General features: G+C 52.1%; 1 protein-coding gene across 1 annotated transcript; it reads left to right on the top strand.

Moving 5' to 3' along the window:
* The first annotated feature begins 408 nt into the window (after nucleotides 1-408).
* Nucleotides 409-17,407, top strand: Spryd3 (SPRY domain containing 3). Its single transcript, XM_032884810.1, has 11 exons — nucleotides 409-506; nucleotides 2,633-2,779; nucleotides 4,378-4,453; nucleotides 5,488-5,612; nucleotides 5,867-6,002; nucleotides 7,342-7,527; nucleotides 14,319-14,468; nucleotides 14,904-14,961; nucleotides 15,415-15,534; nucleotides 15,613-15,785; nucleotides 16,202-17,407. Exons 1-11 carry the CDS (start codon nucleotides 484-486, stop codon nucleotides 16,334-16,336), a joined length of 1,329 nt encoding a protein of 442 aa, XP_032740701.1. The 5' UTR covers nucleotides 409-483; the 3' UTR covers nucleotides 16,337-17,407.
* Nucleotides 17,408-17,499: the final 92 nt, after the last annotated feature.

Below are 17,499 nucleotides of genomic sequence, written 5' to 3' on the forward strand. Positions count from 1 at the left end.
ATCGGCCTCTGGCTCCTCCCCCGTAAGAAGGAGATAATATTAAGAATTTTTTTCCCCGAAGGCCGTTAAGTGGCTCCAAAGGACATTCCAGCGAGGCTTGTAGCATCACTTCTGGCTCTGGAAATGCGACGCTCACGCAGGCACAGGGGCCTGTTCTGCCCCAAGGGAGCCGCCCCTTGACCGCCTCCCTGAGCTCCTGGCGCCCGAGGTGGCGTCCAGGACGCCACGTCGCCTCCCCCACCCTCCCGACACCAGGGTTCCTACGACGCCGCCGAGTGTTAGGTACCCGGCTCACCGGGCCGCGCCCCGCACCGCCTGAGCCCTGCGATTGGATGCTGAAAGCGCCTGTCTTCAGAGAGCGCTGAGGATTGGTCGGATTCGGCGGTGAGGGGCGGACCTCACGGAGCAGAGGAAGGGCGGGGACCCGGATGTGTGTGGTGGCGGCGGCCGAAGAGCTACAGCGCGGAGCTGAGAGGCCTATGGATGAGGAGGACGCGGCGGCCCCGGTAGGCGGGGATCGGGGGCGGGGTCCCGGAGGCCTCAGTCTCAGCAGATCTCGAGGCGGGGGTCCTGGGCGACGGCTGCGGGCTCAGGGCGGGGTCAGGGTTTCCGGTCGCTGGCGTTCCTCCCGCCGCGCACCCTTCCCCAGTGCAGCAGGGCCTGTGGCGACGGGGCGTAGCCGCATTGACAGGTTAAGGCCGGGTGGCCCCGGTGTCACCTGAGAGAACCGGCGGTGCCGAGGCAGCGCCGGGACCCAGTGCGGTTGCTGCTACCTGGTGCTGAGGCTGTCGGGTTCTCGAAGATCCGATGATGCCTTCAAGTCTGGGGCTCCGGCATCTACCTGGGTTCGAGTCCTGGCCCAGGGCCCAGGGGGGTTGGATTCCACTGCTGCGCCGCAAGTGTCTACTCTTGTGGAGCATGTGCTGATCTGTAACTCCCGCAGAAGAGTCCCAATGTGCCCATTGGAATCGAACTCAGTTTAGCCCAGGCTTGCTAAGCACCTACTGTGTGTAGGGCACTGTGCCAAGTGTTTGGGGAGCGGGGATATTTCTTATCCATTTTTCCACCTTTGGATCTCTGGAAATTTTTACTCATTCATTCATTTACTAGCCTTGCAGGTTGCCGAATACTAAGAGAAGCCCACTGTTTTTCTGCTGTTTTAGGGGCTGTCATCCTCTGAGCTCTGTTACAACATGCCCTTGGAGTTAAGATCTGATAAGTTATTTTTTTCTTTTGTTTGAGACAGGGCCTCACTGTGCAGCCCTGTTTATCCTGGTGTTCACTATGTAGAACAGGCTGTTGTAGAGCTCAGAAATCCATTTACCTCTGCGGACTAAAAGCGCTGAGGTTGTGGCAGGAGAGAAAGGCTCAGTGCTTTGAACAGCATGGGCTTCAGTCAGGGTGGTGGTGGTACACACCGTTAATCCTAGCACCCAGGAGGCAGAGGCAGGGTGATCCCTGAGTTCAAGGCTAAGTTCCAGGACAGCCAGAGGTACACAGAGAAACCCTATCTCGGACAAACAAACAAATTATACCATTTCTTGTTTAAAATCCCCTAGAAGTTTCTCATTACCCTTGAAATAAAATTTAAAAGTCCCGACTGTGCCCTATTGCTTTTGTTTTTCGAGACAGGGTTTCTCTGTCTAAACCTTGCTGTCTTCTGGAATTTGCTTTGAGACCAGGCTGGCCTCATTCTCCTAGATAACCACCTGTCACTGCCTCTAGAGTGTTGGTATTAGGGGTGTGTGTTCCACACCTGGCTACCGTTTTTTTTTTTTTTTTTTTTTTTTTCTTTTTTTTTTTTTTTTCAGAGCTGGGGACCGAACCCAGGGCCTTAGCGCTTGCTGGCAAGCGCTCTACCACTGAGCTAAATCCCCAACCCCTTGTTTTTTTTTAAAGATTTATTTTTTATTTATTTTAATGTATATGAGTACACTGTTGCTGTCTTCAGACACACCAGAAGGGGGCACTGGATCCCATTACAGATGATTGTGAGCCACCATGTGGTTGCTGGGATTTGAGGTCAGGACCCCTGGAAGAACAGTCAGTGCTCTTAACCACTGAGCCATCTCTCCAACAAAACCAACACCACCACCCCCGTCTTACCTATTCTTACTCACTTTCCCTACATACAGTGGCCCTGGCCATCTGTCTTTCTCTGCCATGACACCTTTCTTCTTACCCATGGACCTGCGCCTTGATCGTTCCTTCTGTCTGGAATGATTTTTGTTATACTGTCATATTGCCTACCTCCCTTTAAATTCACAGACAACACCTCAGAGACTGTTCCTGGCCATTATTTTGTTACATCTCTTTTTTTTTTTTTTCTTCCACCAGTTAAAATGGCCATCTGTTTATCATCTGCCAGGCTCCCCCATGCCCACGTGCACTGAAACTCTATGAGAACAAGAACCCCATATACCTTGCTCATAGCTTTGTTCCTAGCGCTGATAACAGTGCACATGTTAAAAGCCCAATAACTTACCTATTGCCTGAGTGGGTGAGGCTGGGGCTTCTGATGCATTTCCATATCCAGCCTCAAGTCCGGGGCTCTTTGTACACTCAAGGTTGAGCAGGCTGAGGCACTCGGTGCTGAGCCCTGCTTCCTTCTCAGCCATTTCTCTTCTCATAGGTTTGTTCTCATGAACAAGATGGATGACCTCAACTTGCACTACCGGTTTCTGAACTGGCGAAGGAGGATTCGGGAGATCCGAGAGGTCCGGGCTTTCCGATATCAGGAGAGGTTCAAGCATATCCTTGTAGATGGTGACACTTTGAGGTGAGCATAGGAAAATGGTTCCACCCTGTCCCTGTCAGCTCCTTTTCCAGGTCTCAGACAGAGGTGTTTTAGAGGGTGAGGATTTTACACCCCACTTCGAGGGGCACCCCAGTTCCTTTGCACATTCCTTTCTGCCACTTGTCATGGGGCCTGTTGATGTTTTAATTTGTTTATTTAGTGTGGCATGGGGAGATGGCTGTTAAAGGACAGCGTGAGGAGGTTGATTCTCCTTAGGTCATGGGGACCTGGGGACCCAACTCTGGTCATTAGGCAAGTGCTTCTATACACTGGGCCATCCCACTGGTCTTTATTTTGTTTACGAGACAGCCAGGCTGTCCTAAGACTTACAGTCCTTCTCCTCAGCTCCCCCAGAGCTGAGATTACAGGCAGGTACCACCTCAGCCATCTTGACTCACTTTCTTCTGGTGACTTAGAAATTCCGAGCTGTAAGAGGCTGCCAAACTCTGCCTTGACTGTGAGTCTGTGTGACCTGCACCCCCCACCCCCTTCTTTTTTCTTTTTTTTCTGGAGCTGGGGACTGAACCCAGGGCCTTGGCTCAAGCTCAAGCGCTCTACCGCTGAGCTAAATCCCCAACCCCGGCCTGCATCCCCTTAAACTTGCATCTCAAAGACTGGGCTCAGCAGGGAGGGGCCCTCTGTAAGGCCGCAGGCCCTGTCTAGGGAGTGCCAGTTGTGTAGTATCACTAGTACTAACTACATAGTCACAAATACTACCTGAGGGAGTAGGGTAGTCACCCACTCCACATCTTTCTAGCCCTCCAGTTTGCATTTTTATGTTTTTTGCCTGGAGCCTTCCCTGACTCCTTCCTTCCTGCATCAGGTAGTTATCATGTAAAGGGAGAAGGAATGAGCATTATTTAGCCTGAGGGGAAGAAAGCTGAAATGTAGGAGACTGAATGACTCTTTCAGTCTGGAGAATTTAGACAGAGGGTAGAGGTCAGCTGTTCCCTCGCTCCGTGAGGCAAGGGCCAAAGTTGCAGCAGGAAGAATTGAGGTTAGCTAACACTGTGGCACCCCTAACAAGCAATTAGGGGAGGTTGTGCATTTTTTTTTTCTTCTGAAAATGAAGAAACTAGGCTGCACTGACCTAGTGTGGGTTGGACCCTGGCTGGAAACAGTGGGAAGAGGACATAAGGTACCTTTAGTCCCGTGTTTGTGTTCGTGTGTGCATGTGTGCGTGTGTGCGTGCATTCGTGCGTGCGTGCGTGTGTGTGCGTGTGTGCGTGTGTGTGTGTGTGTGTGTGTGTGTGTGTGTGTGTGTGTGTGTGAGAGAGAGAGAGAGAGAGAGAGAGAGGGAGAACGTGATGTTTTTCCTCTCTTTTTTTTTCAAGACATAGTTTCTCTGTGTAACCCTGGCTATCCTGGAGCTGACTCTGTAGACCAAGCTGGCTCCAAACTCAGAGATCCTCCTGCCACTGCCTCCTGAGTGCTGCCGTGCCTGGCTATCCGCAGATTTCCAGAAGTGTGCCCTGATGAGCTCTTTGTGCTAGCCCTCACAAGGTTGGGGTTTGGAATATTAGGACTTCCTCCCAACACCTGGGCTTATCTGCTAATAGAACCTTTCTATATTCCTTTAGTTACCATGGAAATTCTGGTGAAGTTGGCTGCTACGTGGCTTCTCGACCCCTGACCAAGGACAGCAATTATTTTGAGGTGATCAAGCAGTAGGTGGGCAGAGTTGGGGGGCTGGGGTGTGTTGGTGGGGTTGGTGATGAGGAGTGAATTCATGAAGCTCCTCCTCTATGACCCGGCCTTTTACATCTTTCACCAGGGTTGTTCTTTTGGGAGGAGGTGCAGGCCAGCATGTCTCTGAGAGACAGGTGCCCTGGAGTCTCCTCACTCTTGCCCTTCTGCTCCGCTGTCCCCTTGCCTAAGTAGACTTTGACCCTTGTCTCTCTTTCCTAACTCCTAATACATTGGTTCTCAGCCTTCCTAACACTGCAACCCTGAACACAGTTCCTCACATTGTGGTGACCCCAACCATAAAGTTAAGATTGTTGCCACTTCATAACTATAATTTTGCTACTGTTATGATTTGTCATGTAAATCCCAATGGTCCCAAGTGACCACTCTAAAAGGGTTATTTGACTCCGAAGGGGTCATGCCCACAGGTTAGGGCTATTGTCCTAATAGAAGGCCAGAGTTAATTCTGTGCTTAGCTTTTTAGTATTATTCTCATTAACTGTTTACTATAAATGTCTGTGTATGGGTACGTGCATGCGGTCATAGCACCAATGGGGACTGGGGACTAGAAGTTAGATCTCCAAGGAGTTGGGGTTACAGGTGGTTGTGAACTTCCTGATGTGGGTCATGGGAAGCAAACTTAAATCAGCATGTACTCTTAACTGCTCCCGATCCCTACTTTTTTTGTTTGTTTTTGTTTTCAAGACAGAATTTTTAGCTCTGGCTATCTCGGAACTGTGTAGACCAGGCTAGCCTGGAGCTATCACTTGCCTCTGCCACCCGAGTGCTGGCACTAAAGGCATGAGCCTTCATGCCCAGCTAAAAAGCACAGGATGGTGGTCTGAGTGACCACAATAAAGGGCCCTGGCTCCCCTGTGCTCCCTGTCAGGTCCTGCCCGCTCGTCCCCAGGTCTCTTTGAGCCGAAGCCCACTTTTTCCTGTCTTTTTCCGTAAGTTCATTCAGCTTTCTGTTCCTGTTCCTGTGTCCTATTCTTGTCCCTCAGGTATCTATTGTGGACAGCGGCGTTCGGGGCACCATTGCTGTGGGGCTGGTCCCTCAGTACTACAGCTTGGATCACCAGCCTGGCTGGTTGCCTGACTCCGTAGCCTACCATGCTGATGATGGCAAGTGAGTGGTCCTGCTGTGGGGTGGAAGTCTGGATGTGAGGAAAAAGCTACCTCTGAGTGCTTTTCTCCTCTACTTCCTGTCTTGGGTTTCCTCATAAGCTACCCCTGCTGGTGTGAGGACGGCAGAGAGGGTGACGTGACTAGTAGGACACAGGTGGATGCTGCCCAGAGAGGAGCTACTGAGAGGGGCTGGGGAGGCATAAGAGCAGGTACCACACATAGTTCTATCTATGACTTGTGCCACTATCTCCATAGGCTATACAATGGCCGCGCCAAGGGACGCCAGTTTGGGTCAAAGTGCAACTCTGGGGACCGGATTGGCTGTGGCATTGAGCCTGTGTCCTTCGATGTGCAGACTGCCCAGATCTTCTTCACCAAAAACGGGAAGCGGGTGAGTGGGCAACCCCGGGAGGGTTCCAGTGGCCGGAATCTGCCTGAGGATTTGTGGGGTGACCAGGAAGAGTCTGATGGTTTTGTTCCTATCTCCTTTCTGGACCCTTCCCTGCCCTGGGCAGTTGGGATATGATCCAGATCAGAGGCTTAGAGCGTCCAGTGACTCCAACCAGCAGAGGCAGAGACCTGTGACTGGAAGGAGAGGGAAAGCTCAGGTGATAGCCAGGAGGCTTGGCTGCCATGCCTGAAGCTCTGTGTTCAGTCCCCAGCAATACATACGCAGGGTGCTGCGGCCCTCAGGAGAGCCAGAAGGGCAAAGTCATTTTTACTACACAGTGAGTTGGGTCACATGGGCCACTATGTGTAAAAAGAGTTTTCTTTCAGGATGTGGCCCTGAGAGCCTGCTCACACTCAACACTGAGTCGACTCAGTGGGTTTAAACAAGGACCACGTGAAGTTAGGTGGGATCCATGGTGATGCTGGAGAGAAGGAATTGGAGCAGAGGAATGGGTTTGATCAAAGCACATTATATGCATATGAAATTCTCAAACAATAAAAAGATAAAGAGAGATGGTTCAGCAGTTAAGAGCACTGGCTGCTCTTCCAGAGGACCCAGGTCTGGTTCCCAGCACCCTCATTGCTTAGCAGCTCACACCTGTCTGTAACTCCAGCTCCAAGGGGATCTGACATCCTCACACAGACATACGTGCCGGCAAAACACCAGTGCACATGAAATAAAAATAAACCGTTTTTTAAAATGTGAAAGGGGAAGGATTATGGTGTGGCTGTATTAGGTGGAGGCTCCAGGGGCTTGATTTGATATTTTGGGGGATATGTCCTTTGGCTTTTTTCTTTTACTTCTTGAGCCCTTTTCTCTTCAGAGATGGTTGTAGCAGAAAGAGGGGGGCGGGGGACTGACTTAAAACTCTCTGCCTCACCTCTCTCCTCCCAGTCTGCTGGGGAAAGATTGTTTCTCAAGCTAGGCAAGAGGTCAGCTCCCTGTGTAGCCTTAGCGCTGTGCCTGTGTGCCTGGCGCTGCGGTGCTCACGCCCAAGTTTGCAGATCACTCGGCAGGAAGTCTGGAGGCTGAGGCTTGCCTTCCAGCTCCATGGAACTTGCAGGGGAATGAATACTTAGATCTTAAACCTCTACTGAGCCTCAGTCTGTGAGTGTGTACGTGGTAATTACTGGTCGTATCATCTTGCAAATGCCCTTTTGAGAATGGATGAGTTTTGGAAAAGTGAACCACACGATAGAGCTCTCTCTCTCTCTCTCTCTCTCTCTCTCTCTCTCTCTCTCTCTCTCTCTCTCTCTCTTTCTCTCTCTCTCTGCTGCAGGTGGGCTCCACCATCATGCCCATGTCCCCAGATGGGCTCTTCCCAGCAGTTGGTATGCATTCCCTGGGTGAGGAGGTGAGGCTGCACCTCAATGCCGAGCTGGGCCGTGAGGATGACAGCGTCATGATGGTGGACAGTTATGAAGATGAATGGGGCCGGCTGCATGATGTCAGAGTCTGTGGGACGGTAAGTAGAAGGCGCTGGATTAACGGGCTGGGAAGAACACACTAGACATGTAAGCACATTGGTGTTGCTTAGAATGAGGAGGAAGGACAGTGTATGTGCATGCGTGTGTGTGTGTGTGTGTGTGTGTGTGTGTGTGTGTGTGTGTGCCTCCATTCTTTCTTTGAGACAGGATCTCATTGTGCCTCAAAGTCTGGGCTGGCCTGGAACTCAAACTTGTCTCCTGCGTGCTGGGATTAAAGGCATGTCACTAAGCTTGGCTTTTTCTTCTCTTTATCTTGATATATCTCAGGAATGTTGCTTAGGCTGGCCTTGAATTTGCATTCTGCCCACCTTGGCCTCTTGACAGTCCTGTGACACTGTACCCGTACAGTGGCTTTTGTGTGGCTTTGGGAAGTGGGAGTTAGGGCCTTGATTTGGTTCTTGGAGTCCAGAGCTGTATTCTGAGAATAATTCCTTCTTTTCCCTTCACTTGGGAGCTCAGGTTGAATAAGTGGAATCAGCTTTCTCTTTCTTCAGTGTTTGAGGGCTGGTGTGGAAGCCCAGTGCATATGCTTCTGTTTTGCCTTGATTCAGGTCAGCTGGGCTTAACTTGAACTGCAAATTAACTTCTGGCTTCCAGAGGTTATAGAACTGAGGACAGAGGTGAGCGAGGGTTATTCTAAGAGGTTGTCATTGGTGGTGGTAGAGTGTGTGTGTGTGTGTGTGTGTGTGTGTGTCTCGCTGGGTATTAAACATACCCTTTCACATGCTAAAAGAGTCTTCTGCCACTGAGCTGTATCTATAGCTCTTCTCTTCTTTCTTTCTTTTTATTTTTGTGACCCGGCCTTGCTAAGCTGCCCTGCTGGTTCTGAACTCGGTTTGTAACCCAGGCAGGTCTTGAATCCACATGCCTCTGCCTCCAAGTAGTAGGGATTACAGGCCTGCATCCAGGCCCAGTTTTGGGATCTTGAATAAACATAAGTGTCAGTATCTTCTGACTTTTTGGATGACAAGGCAGTTGGTGACGAGTGGGGGGATCTCGAAGCCTCTGCACTGAGAACTCTCACTGCCCCCTCCTGGTTCCCAGCCTGTCCTCTTTCTCCACCGTTTGACTTTCTCACCTCAACACAGGCAGCTTCAAAAGTAGCTGTGGGGCTTGGGGATTTAGCTCAGTGGTTGAGCGCTTGCCTAGCAAGCGCAAAGCCCTGGGTTCGGTCCTCAGCTCCGGAAAAAAAAAAAAAAAAAAGTGGCTGTGATAGAAAAACAGGAGCAGTGGGGGAGAAGTGGGCTTAGGAGCAAGGCCTTGCCTCATGGAGTTCAGGGTAAATGAGCTCAGAGAAAGTGGCAGAAAGTCAGCCCTGTAAGGGCTATGGTGATGGCTGCTTCCCTGCTGGCCCTGGGGGTGAGGGCTGTGGTGGTTGTGAGCCAAGGCCTCAGATGCCCCTTCTCCCTCAATGCCCCTCCCCCCTCGATGCCCCTCCTCCTTAGGCTCACCGCTGCTTTCTCCCATCCGTTTTGACGACATCCACAGAGTTGGGCTTGGAACTGAGCCGGGCTGTGTTCCAGCCCTCATCTTTGACCTCTCCTCAATTTTCCTGGCGTCCTTTCCCTGCCTGGACTTGCCCCCTCTACCCCAGCTCCTCCCAGGCAGCTTTTCTGAGTGAGGTGGAATCCTGCAGACATTATAAATAGACTTCCTTCCTCCCTCCCCTCAGCATCCTCAGTCCACTCGGGTAGGAATAACCCCTTAAGCATAGTTGCAGAAGTTGGCTGTCTTAAACCCTCACCTCAGCCCAGAGGGCTGGCGGGGGGGGGGGTGTCCACTGCACTGCGATCTCAGGCTCCTGTTCCCTGCACTTGTGCGCTCTGTGCTTGTTTCTCACACTTTAGTCAGAGTACTGAGATGACAGATGTGAGGTACCATGCCTGAGTAGGCTAGGCAAGAGTTAGCCTCTTTCTCCAGCTGTCTAGTGCACCTTTATTCATTTATTACATTTATTTAATTTATTGTGTGTGTGCATGTGGACGTCAGAGGACAGACGTGGGAGCTGATTCTCTCCCTCTGTCACGGGGGTTCCAGGGATGGAATTTTGGTGCTCAGGCTTGGCAGCAGGTGCCCCCACGGAGCCACCCCTGTGGGCTGAGGAACAAGTCTCTTGAAGGACGTATGCCCTTTTAGTTTTGCCAACAGTCCCATCTTTCAAATGAGGATAACTTGCCCGGTCTCTGTCCTCTGTTCTTTTGTACTATCCACTGTATTTACAATCGGAGCTGTGTTGTCCTAGAAGGACCCAGGAGAGTGTATTCCTCTAAAGATGGCTAGCATACATTTTATTCTTTACTCTTGCTGTTGGGGACCTGCCATTGGATCCACAACCTTCTTCCAGCCAAGATGGTGGTCTCAGTAGGGCACCCCAGAAGCCTGGAGACCTGGGAAGGTCTCAAATCTGTCTTAGCCTAAGGTGTCTCAAAAGGACATAACTGGTATTTCAGTTAGGACAGTTGTTTATTATTTATGTGTGTGCCTGCGCATGGGCACATACCATGGCATGCGTGTGGAGTGGAGACCAGGGTTAATTTGCAGGAATCGGCTGCTTCCCCACCCTGTGGGTCCTGAGGGCCCGACTCAGCTCATCAGGCTGGGCAGCCAAACCTTCGCCTGCTGAGCCACCTCGGTGGGCAGCGCAGGGTGACTGACGGTCAGCGCCGTTAGGTTCCAGACACAGGTTATCACTGCTGTGACAGCCCGGCAGGCACCACGCTTTCATTCTCTGCTTCTGTAGAGAAGAGAGAAGGGACTTGCTTCAATTGTCACACAGCCATGAACAGGGAAAATAGGCCCAGGTAGTCATTCCCTGACCCATCTGTGCCCTTTTTGACAGTTCAATACCGATGGTCCCTGACTTAAGGTTTTTCATTTATGATGGTGTGAAAACTACATAGTTCAATAAAAGCCATACTTGAGATTTTATTATTATTTAGACATGGTCTCACTCCGTAGCCCTGGGTGGCCTGGAGCTCTCTATGTAGACCAGGATGGCTACATAGATGGCTCACAAGGGTCTTCCAGCTTCTGTAAATGTCACCCTGCTAGGCCATATTTCAGATTCTGAATTTTGAGCATTTTAGTGGTCAGACTCTTACCTCACATGCATGAAGCCCTTAGTTCATCCACCCCCTAGTAGTGCAGAGGGCACAGAAGTAGGTGTGGATTGTGATCTTTTCCCCAGGTTGTGGCATTGGACACTGACTGCAGCTTCCTCCCACCTGCTAACACAGAGGAATCAGCTGGCACACTGAGCAAAACACTGCGTGTTGTCAGCTCCAGGCAGTGCACTTTGTTTTGGTTTTGGTTTTTTGAGACAGGGTTTCTCCGTGTAGCCCTGGCTGTTCTGGAACTCACTTTGTAGACAGAGATCTGCCTGCCTCTGTCCTTGAGCACTGGATTAAAGGCATGCGCTCACCCGTGGCTTAGCCACCCATGACTTAGCCAGTGCTTGCTCTTATTCCTTTCTTTTTCTTCTTCTTTCCTGTCTGGCAGTAGTGTCTCATGTAACTCAGGCTAGCCTTGACTAATCCTCCTACCTCCACTTCCTGAGTGCTGGGACTATGACCACACCTGCTTTGTGTGGATGGCCGGGGATCAAACCCAGGGTTTCCTGAGGGCTAGGCAGATACTGCCAACTAAGCTACAGTGCCTGTCTGCCTGCCTGCCTGTCTGTATATCTGTCTCCTGTTTCTGTCTGTCTGTCTACCTCCTGCCTGCTTGCCTGCCTGCCTGCCTGCCTTCCTTCCTTCCTTCCTTCCTTCCTTCCTTCCTTCCTTCCTTCCTTCCTTCCTTGCTGTTTTGCCTGTGTATATATTTGTACCATGTGGGTATCTGCTGCCTTTAGAGGCCAGAAAAGGCAATGAATTCCCTGGAACTGGAGATGGTTGTGAACCAACATGTGGGTGCTGGGAACTTAACCTGTGTTGTTTGGGAAAGCAATAAGTGCTTTTAATCACTGGGCCATCTCTCTAGCCCAGAATTAGCTCTGTTTGAGTAAATTCTTCCCTTACCTGTGGCCTCAGTTTACCCTCCTTTTAAAGAAGCCCTAAGTTCCCTTGCCCCGGAGGACTGAGGGTGGTGAAGAATTGCTGTTGCCCCCAGGGCCTGCAAAGTGAGGTAATATGTGCAGAGGGTTGTGGGGTCTGTCTGTACTAATCTTATCTTTGTTCACTGTTCATGGCTTTCGACACTCCTTACAGTGGCAGCTTTGGTACACAAAAAGAGGGGATTCTCCCCAGACTAAACTCAGGAGGAGACTGTGTTGGGGCCTGAGCTGGGAGCTTGTATATGATTCCTGTTTCAGCCACTTCTGGGCTTTCTGGGCTTGCTCCTTCTGAGAAGACTTAGGTTTTGTTCTGGCCAGTGGTAGGAGAGTGGGAATCAGCAAGACAGAGGAGTGCAGGAGGGCATGGAGTGAGTGCAGACTAAATTCTGATGTGCAGCTTCAGTGAAACACTAGGTGGTCTGCAGTAACGTTGCTGCTGCTGCTGCTGCTGCTGCTGCTGCTGGAGGTGGAGGTGGCGTGGGTGGTGGTGGAGGAGGTGGTGCTGCTGCTGGTGGTGCTATACTAGAAGGTCCTTTGTCCTCAGCTAGGATGCACAGGAGGGAGGGATCATTGCAGCTGTAGCTAGTTCAGTGGTAGAATATTCAACCCTCCTGCACAGAGTCCTGGGTTTGATACCCAGTACTACAAACATCCATCCTGGTTTGCCTAAGGATTGGCCTAGTGGGAGGTACAGGCTGAAAGGTCATGTCCATTGGGATTGGTAGTTGCAGTAGAACCAATCCCCATTTCCTGACAGATTGTGTGTCTCATCAGCTGGGCTGTCAGGCTCCATTGACACTCTGATCACTCACTCACTTCATTTTATCTTTCTACCTAATTTTGATAACTCCATTTCACTGATGAAGCAATTAAGGCTTACAGAGGTGAACATGCAATGTTCAAGCTTAGTGCAACTAAGCAATATTAGTTAGAGTTTGAACTGGGTCTTTCAAACTAAGAGGCAACTGAGGCTTAGACTGAAGGACCAAGCCCGCAGACCTTGGCAACTGTAACTCTAGACCTAAATTCCCAAGTGTGGTGCCCAGAAAGGATCTGTCAGGGAGTGACTCCTGCTCTGGCCTCTGCTGAAGGTCCAGGAAGGCTTGCTGAGAGCAGAAGAGCAGCCTGTGTTTGGGGTGTCTGCCCTGGGTTGGGCTGGTTCCACTCTTGAAGACGACCTGGTGCTCAGGGCCAGGGTGTCAGCACACGGCCTCCGTGCTTGTCAGGAGCTGGTGGGTGTGGGTTGAAGTCCCAGGTCAGGGCAAGTCATCCTCATGGCCTCTTGCCCTTAGGAAGCATCCCCACCCTGTCAGAACCGAAGCAGCTGCCTTCTGTGGGCTGAGGCTGAAGGAACGTTTGGGCGGGCCTTTCCCAAGAAGCATGATCTGGATGGGCTGTCTTTTGGCCATGGAGCTAGAGAACACCCTGTTTCCAACCTAGAGAGGCCAGTGAATAGAATGGGTCAAGGGTAGCTGTGGGTTCCTCGTCCAGCTCTGCAGTAATGGGCGGAAGTGGACCGTAGGGTGCTTGATAGATGAGGCTCATAAGTGTCAGGGCACACTTCTCCAGGCTGTGGGGGCTGGGGAGCACTCTCAGTGCTACAGACGAGTACAGGGGTGGGTCTGGCTTCTCCCCATCTGTCCCCACTTGTCTGTAGAGTATGGGAGGGTAAATTTGGAGGCTCTGGAGCTGAGTGAAATGAGATCTTCTCTTCCACTCTGAAAGCGGACGAGTAGGGTTGGCTTCTGCAGGAGATGCCCCGGGCCCTCCCAGTGGTGCAGGCTGAGGCAGGAACATCAGTGGGGTGAGGCCATTGTCTTAAGGCTTGCTAGGGATTAGTGGAGAAGGCCCCAGTAAGGGTGCTTTTTGTAGGGCTGCAGGGCTGGGAGGGTAAAGTTGAGGGCAGTTGGGTTAATTAAAAGGGAATTAAGGAATCTTAGGTAATGGTGGGTGGGTGAGAGAGGAGATGGACTGAGGCACAGCCCCAGTGTTACCATGCATCCCATAAGATCTGCATTGGGGGATGCTACCCGCTGTGTGGGACCTGAAGAGTCCAGCCTGCCAATCATCTCTCCTCTGACCTTCACACCCCATGCCAGCCTGAGTGAGGGTTGGGAACAGAGGGCCTGCCATCTGTCTCTACCGTGACTTTTGCCTGTGTGACAGGATAGGTGGAGTTGCTGTCCCTGGGCTCTTGGCTCCCTGGGGCAATGAATGACCCAGCAATGAATAGGTCTGTTCAGAGCCAAGTAGAACAGATCTTGAGAAACTATGTCAGTCCCATCTGTGCATAATGAGCTTCTGAGCCTGTCCTCTCCCCTCAAATATCTGGGCTTGGCTCCTGAGTTCTATACATCCCTGTTCTTAGGCGGCGTCCTGGAAAGGCCTGGGAGGCTGGCTTGGGGGTTGCTCAGGGAATGGATGTTCCAGCCTAAGGACCCCCAGAGAGCTTCCTGGTAGTGCACCTGGAGATGTGCGTGCAGTTTTCCAGTGTCCTGACAGTGGCTCTGAAGGAGCAGACAGACGCATCCCACACCAAACACCTGTGTCTGTTGCCCTTGTCCTTCTCTGCCTGCCTAGAACTTGGAGTCCACTTTGCTTTTAGAATCCTTTCTCATTTACCAGGGGATATGGGCAGACCCAGAACACTGGTACCCAAGTTACTTTGGACCCAGTGTCCAGGGCAGTATCACCTGACGCCTGACTCTTACCCCACAGCTGCTGGAGTATTTGGGGAAGGGCAAGAGCATCGTGGACGTGGGGCTGGCTCAGGCTCGGCACCCACTCAGCACCCGCAGCCATTACTTTGAGGTGGAGATTGTGGACCCCGGAGAAAAGTGCTATATCGCCTTGGGGCTGGCCCGGAAGGTGGGTAGGCATGCGTTTCTCCCTGTGGATTGATTGCTCAGTGTGGGGCTGTAGGGAAACCTGCTCATTGAGCCTGTAGAGGAAAGTTCTGAGCTGAGGCAGAGCACAGTTCTTTTTTTTTTTTTTTTTTTTTTTTTTTTTCCGGGGCTGGGGACCAACCCAGGACCTTGCGCTTCCCTAGGTAAGGCGCTCTACCACTGAGCCAAATCCCCAACCCCTAGAGCACAGTTCTAAGTGTTCAGTGGACAGTCGTCGTAGCAGTGTCCTGAGCATCCCCCACCCTGGTCCTGAAACTGAGGCCCTTCCTGTCCTCCTTGCTCCTGTAGTCCCTAATTCTTGGCCGTGGGCTGCCAGCCATCTGGGTTGTCAGATACTGCTGACATCTGTCCTCTGTCCTGTGTGACGTCACAGATTCCTTTTGTCCTCCTGCTGCAGGATTACCCCAAGAACAGACACCCTGGCTGGAGTAGAGGGTCTGTGGCCTACCATGCAGGTGAGTGGAAGCTGCTGGAATGGACTGGAAGACAGGGAGGCAGGGTTGCTCACACGCGTGTGGTCTCACTACCCTCTTCAGGCAGCTCAGGCACAGAGGCACAGGACTGGGGCAGGAGAACTGGGCCTAAAGTGGACATTCCAGGCCTCTGACCTGGCTCCTCTGTGCCCTTCCTGAAGATTTACAGATCCCTTAGTTTCTTCTTTTTGGTCTGATTTCCTGTAGAGCTTTCTTGAATACTGAGCCTTGGTTCCTGGACCCTCCCTTCAGCCCCTTCTCTGCCTGATCATCCATGCTAGGGACCCTCTCCTTTCTTTTGACCAGTTCTTCAATCAAATGGACATTGTGTTCTTTTTAAAAGCCCAGTGTTTTTCCTGCATCTCCCTCTCACCCTTGTCTCTGAGGATTGTAGAGTCAGCCTTTCAAGTGTGTCCTTTTCCCTCTCTCCAACAGATGATGGGAAGATATTCCATGGCAGTGGTGTGGGGGACCCCTTTGGGCCACGCTGCTACAAAGGGGACATTATGGGCTGTGGAATCATGTTCCCCCGGGACTACATTCTGGACAGTGAGGGTGAGTGAGGTTGGGCAGCAGCCAGACTGCTCAGGGCAGGGGACAGTACCACAGGAGCTCATGTTTCCTGTCTCCTAGGGGATAGTGATGACAGTTGTGACACAGTGATCTTGTCCCCAACTGCCCGGGCTGTCCGGAATGTCCGAAATGTCATGTACCTGCACCAGGAAGGGGAAGAGGAAGAGGAGGAAGAAGAGGAGGAGGAAGATGGGGAAGAGATAGAGCAGGAGCATGAGGGCAAGAAGGTGGTGGTAAGTAGGGAGGTTTGGGCTCCTTCTGGGGTCCTGGGGCCAACTGCCACTGGGAATAAAACCAACGGTGGGTCTGGGGAGGGTGGGGAATGTGGTGGGTCTGGGGAGGGCGGGGAATGTGGTGGGGCTGGGGAGGCGGGTCTGGAGCACACGGGCTGCCGCTCACTGTGCTGACAGATCTCAGGCGCCCAGGCTATAGCTCTGGCCTATTTTCCAGCCTCAGCACACCCCTTGTGGTTGCTTCCCGTATCACCTCAAGTGACTCCTAAAGCCCTGCTGGAAGTTGTGGGTGTTGGGCTTCATGCCTGAGTCACTCAGGTATCCCCAGAGAAGGGGCCAGAGGCTACCCTCTTCTCCCCACCCCCAGGGCAGGAGCCAGGCCCACCCTCACCCTCCTCTCCCCACCCCACTCCCAGGTCTTCTTCACCCGGAATGGCAAGATCATTGGGAAGAAGGATGCTGTTGTACCGTCTGGAGGCTTCTTTCCTACCATTGGCATGCTCAGTTGTGGGGAGAAAGTGAAAGTAGACCTGCACCCCTTGAGTGGCTAGCAGGGCTCCCTGCACATCTGCTCTCTCCGTCTGCATCTTCCCTCCAGGCCTCCCCCAGGATTTGTTCACAGCAGGCCCTGGGAGGGCATCCCCCTGTTTCTGTCAGCTCAGGCTACACCTCTCTGTCCCTGGGCCTGAGAGCAGCGGTAGGAATGGGCCCAGAGGACAGTGTTGACATGCATGGGAGGGTCCCCGTGACTGGGTTAGTGGGCACCTGGATCTCCTTTACCTCGCTGGGCCCTGAGCCAGTTGGAAGGGATAAGCCCACCTGCTTACGTGGTGGGCATGGTGCTCTGCCGAGGGTAGAGTAGAGGCAGCCTGTCCCTACTTACCACATAGCTCCCTGAATTCTCTTCATTCCCTCTCCTCGTGTGAACCAGTTGCTGCTGTCTCCCCCTGGCTGGGCTAGGGGGCCTATCTTGGCCATCTCTCCTTTCACTGGCTGCTGTCCTAAAATACATCTAGGGTCTCCGTTGTTTCCTGAGAGATGGTCCCACCCACAACCCACCACAGAAAGCCTGAGCCTGGCGTACTGCCTGCTCACATGCAGATGCTGAGTCTGTGTGAGAGAGAGGCTGTGTGGCAGTGTGGGACTGCAGCCTTAGCTGCCATCTCCTTGTCTGCACTCTTCTTCAAGGCACCTCTAGCCCTGGCTCGAGATGGAGCCAAGGCATTAACTAGGGCATGTGTTGTATTGTGCTGTTTGCCCAGAGCAGCAGCTCAGCCCCTTGTTTCTCCTCACCTGCCCACCCCCACCCTGTGCCCCAGCTTGCTGCCTGTGCCAGTTGACTGTTTTTGCTTCAGTGTTTGACTCTAGTGTCTCCATAGACCCCCCCCAACCAGCCCTCCTCTTCCCGTTTCCTGAGCTCCTCCACCCCATGAACGGGGGACGAAGACGCCGGAGCTCTTGGTCTCAGTTTGCACAGTGGGGACTGGGGAGGGATTCGTTGTCATGCTGCTGGGGCTCCCCTTGCCCCTCCTTTCGGGCCCTGCACTATGATATATGAAATGTATGTACAGACAGAGATGTTTATACAACCAATAAAGACGGAGTTTCCGTATTTATCAGGACACACAGAAGGGGAGTCCTTCCCAGTACAGAGGGCCAGTGAGGCCAGCAAGGGATGTCTCTGAGAGATTTTTCTTCTTCCTATGAAGAAGGC

Source organism: Rattus rattus, chromosome 1, assembly GCF_011064425.1.
Source record: "Rattus rattus isolate New Zealand chromosome 1, Rrattus_CSIRO_v1, whole genome shotgun sequence".
Lineage (NCBI taxonomy): Eukaryota > Metazoa > Chordata > Mammalia > Rodentia > Muridae > Rattus > Rattus rattus.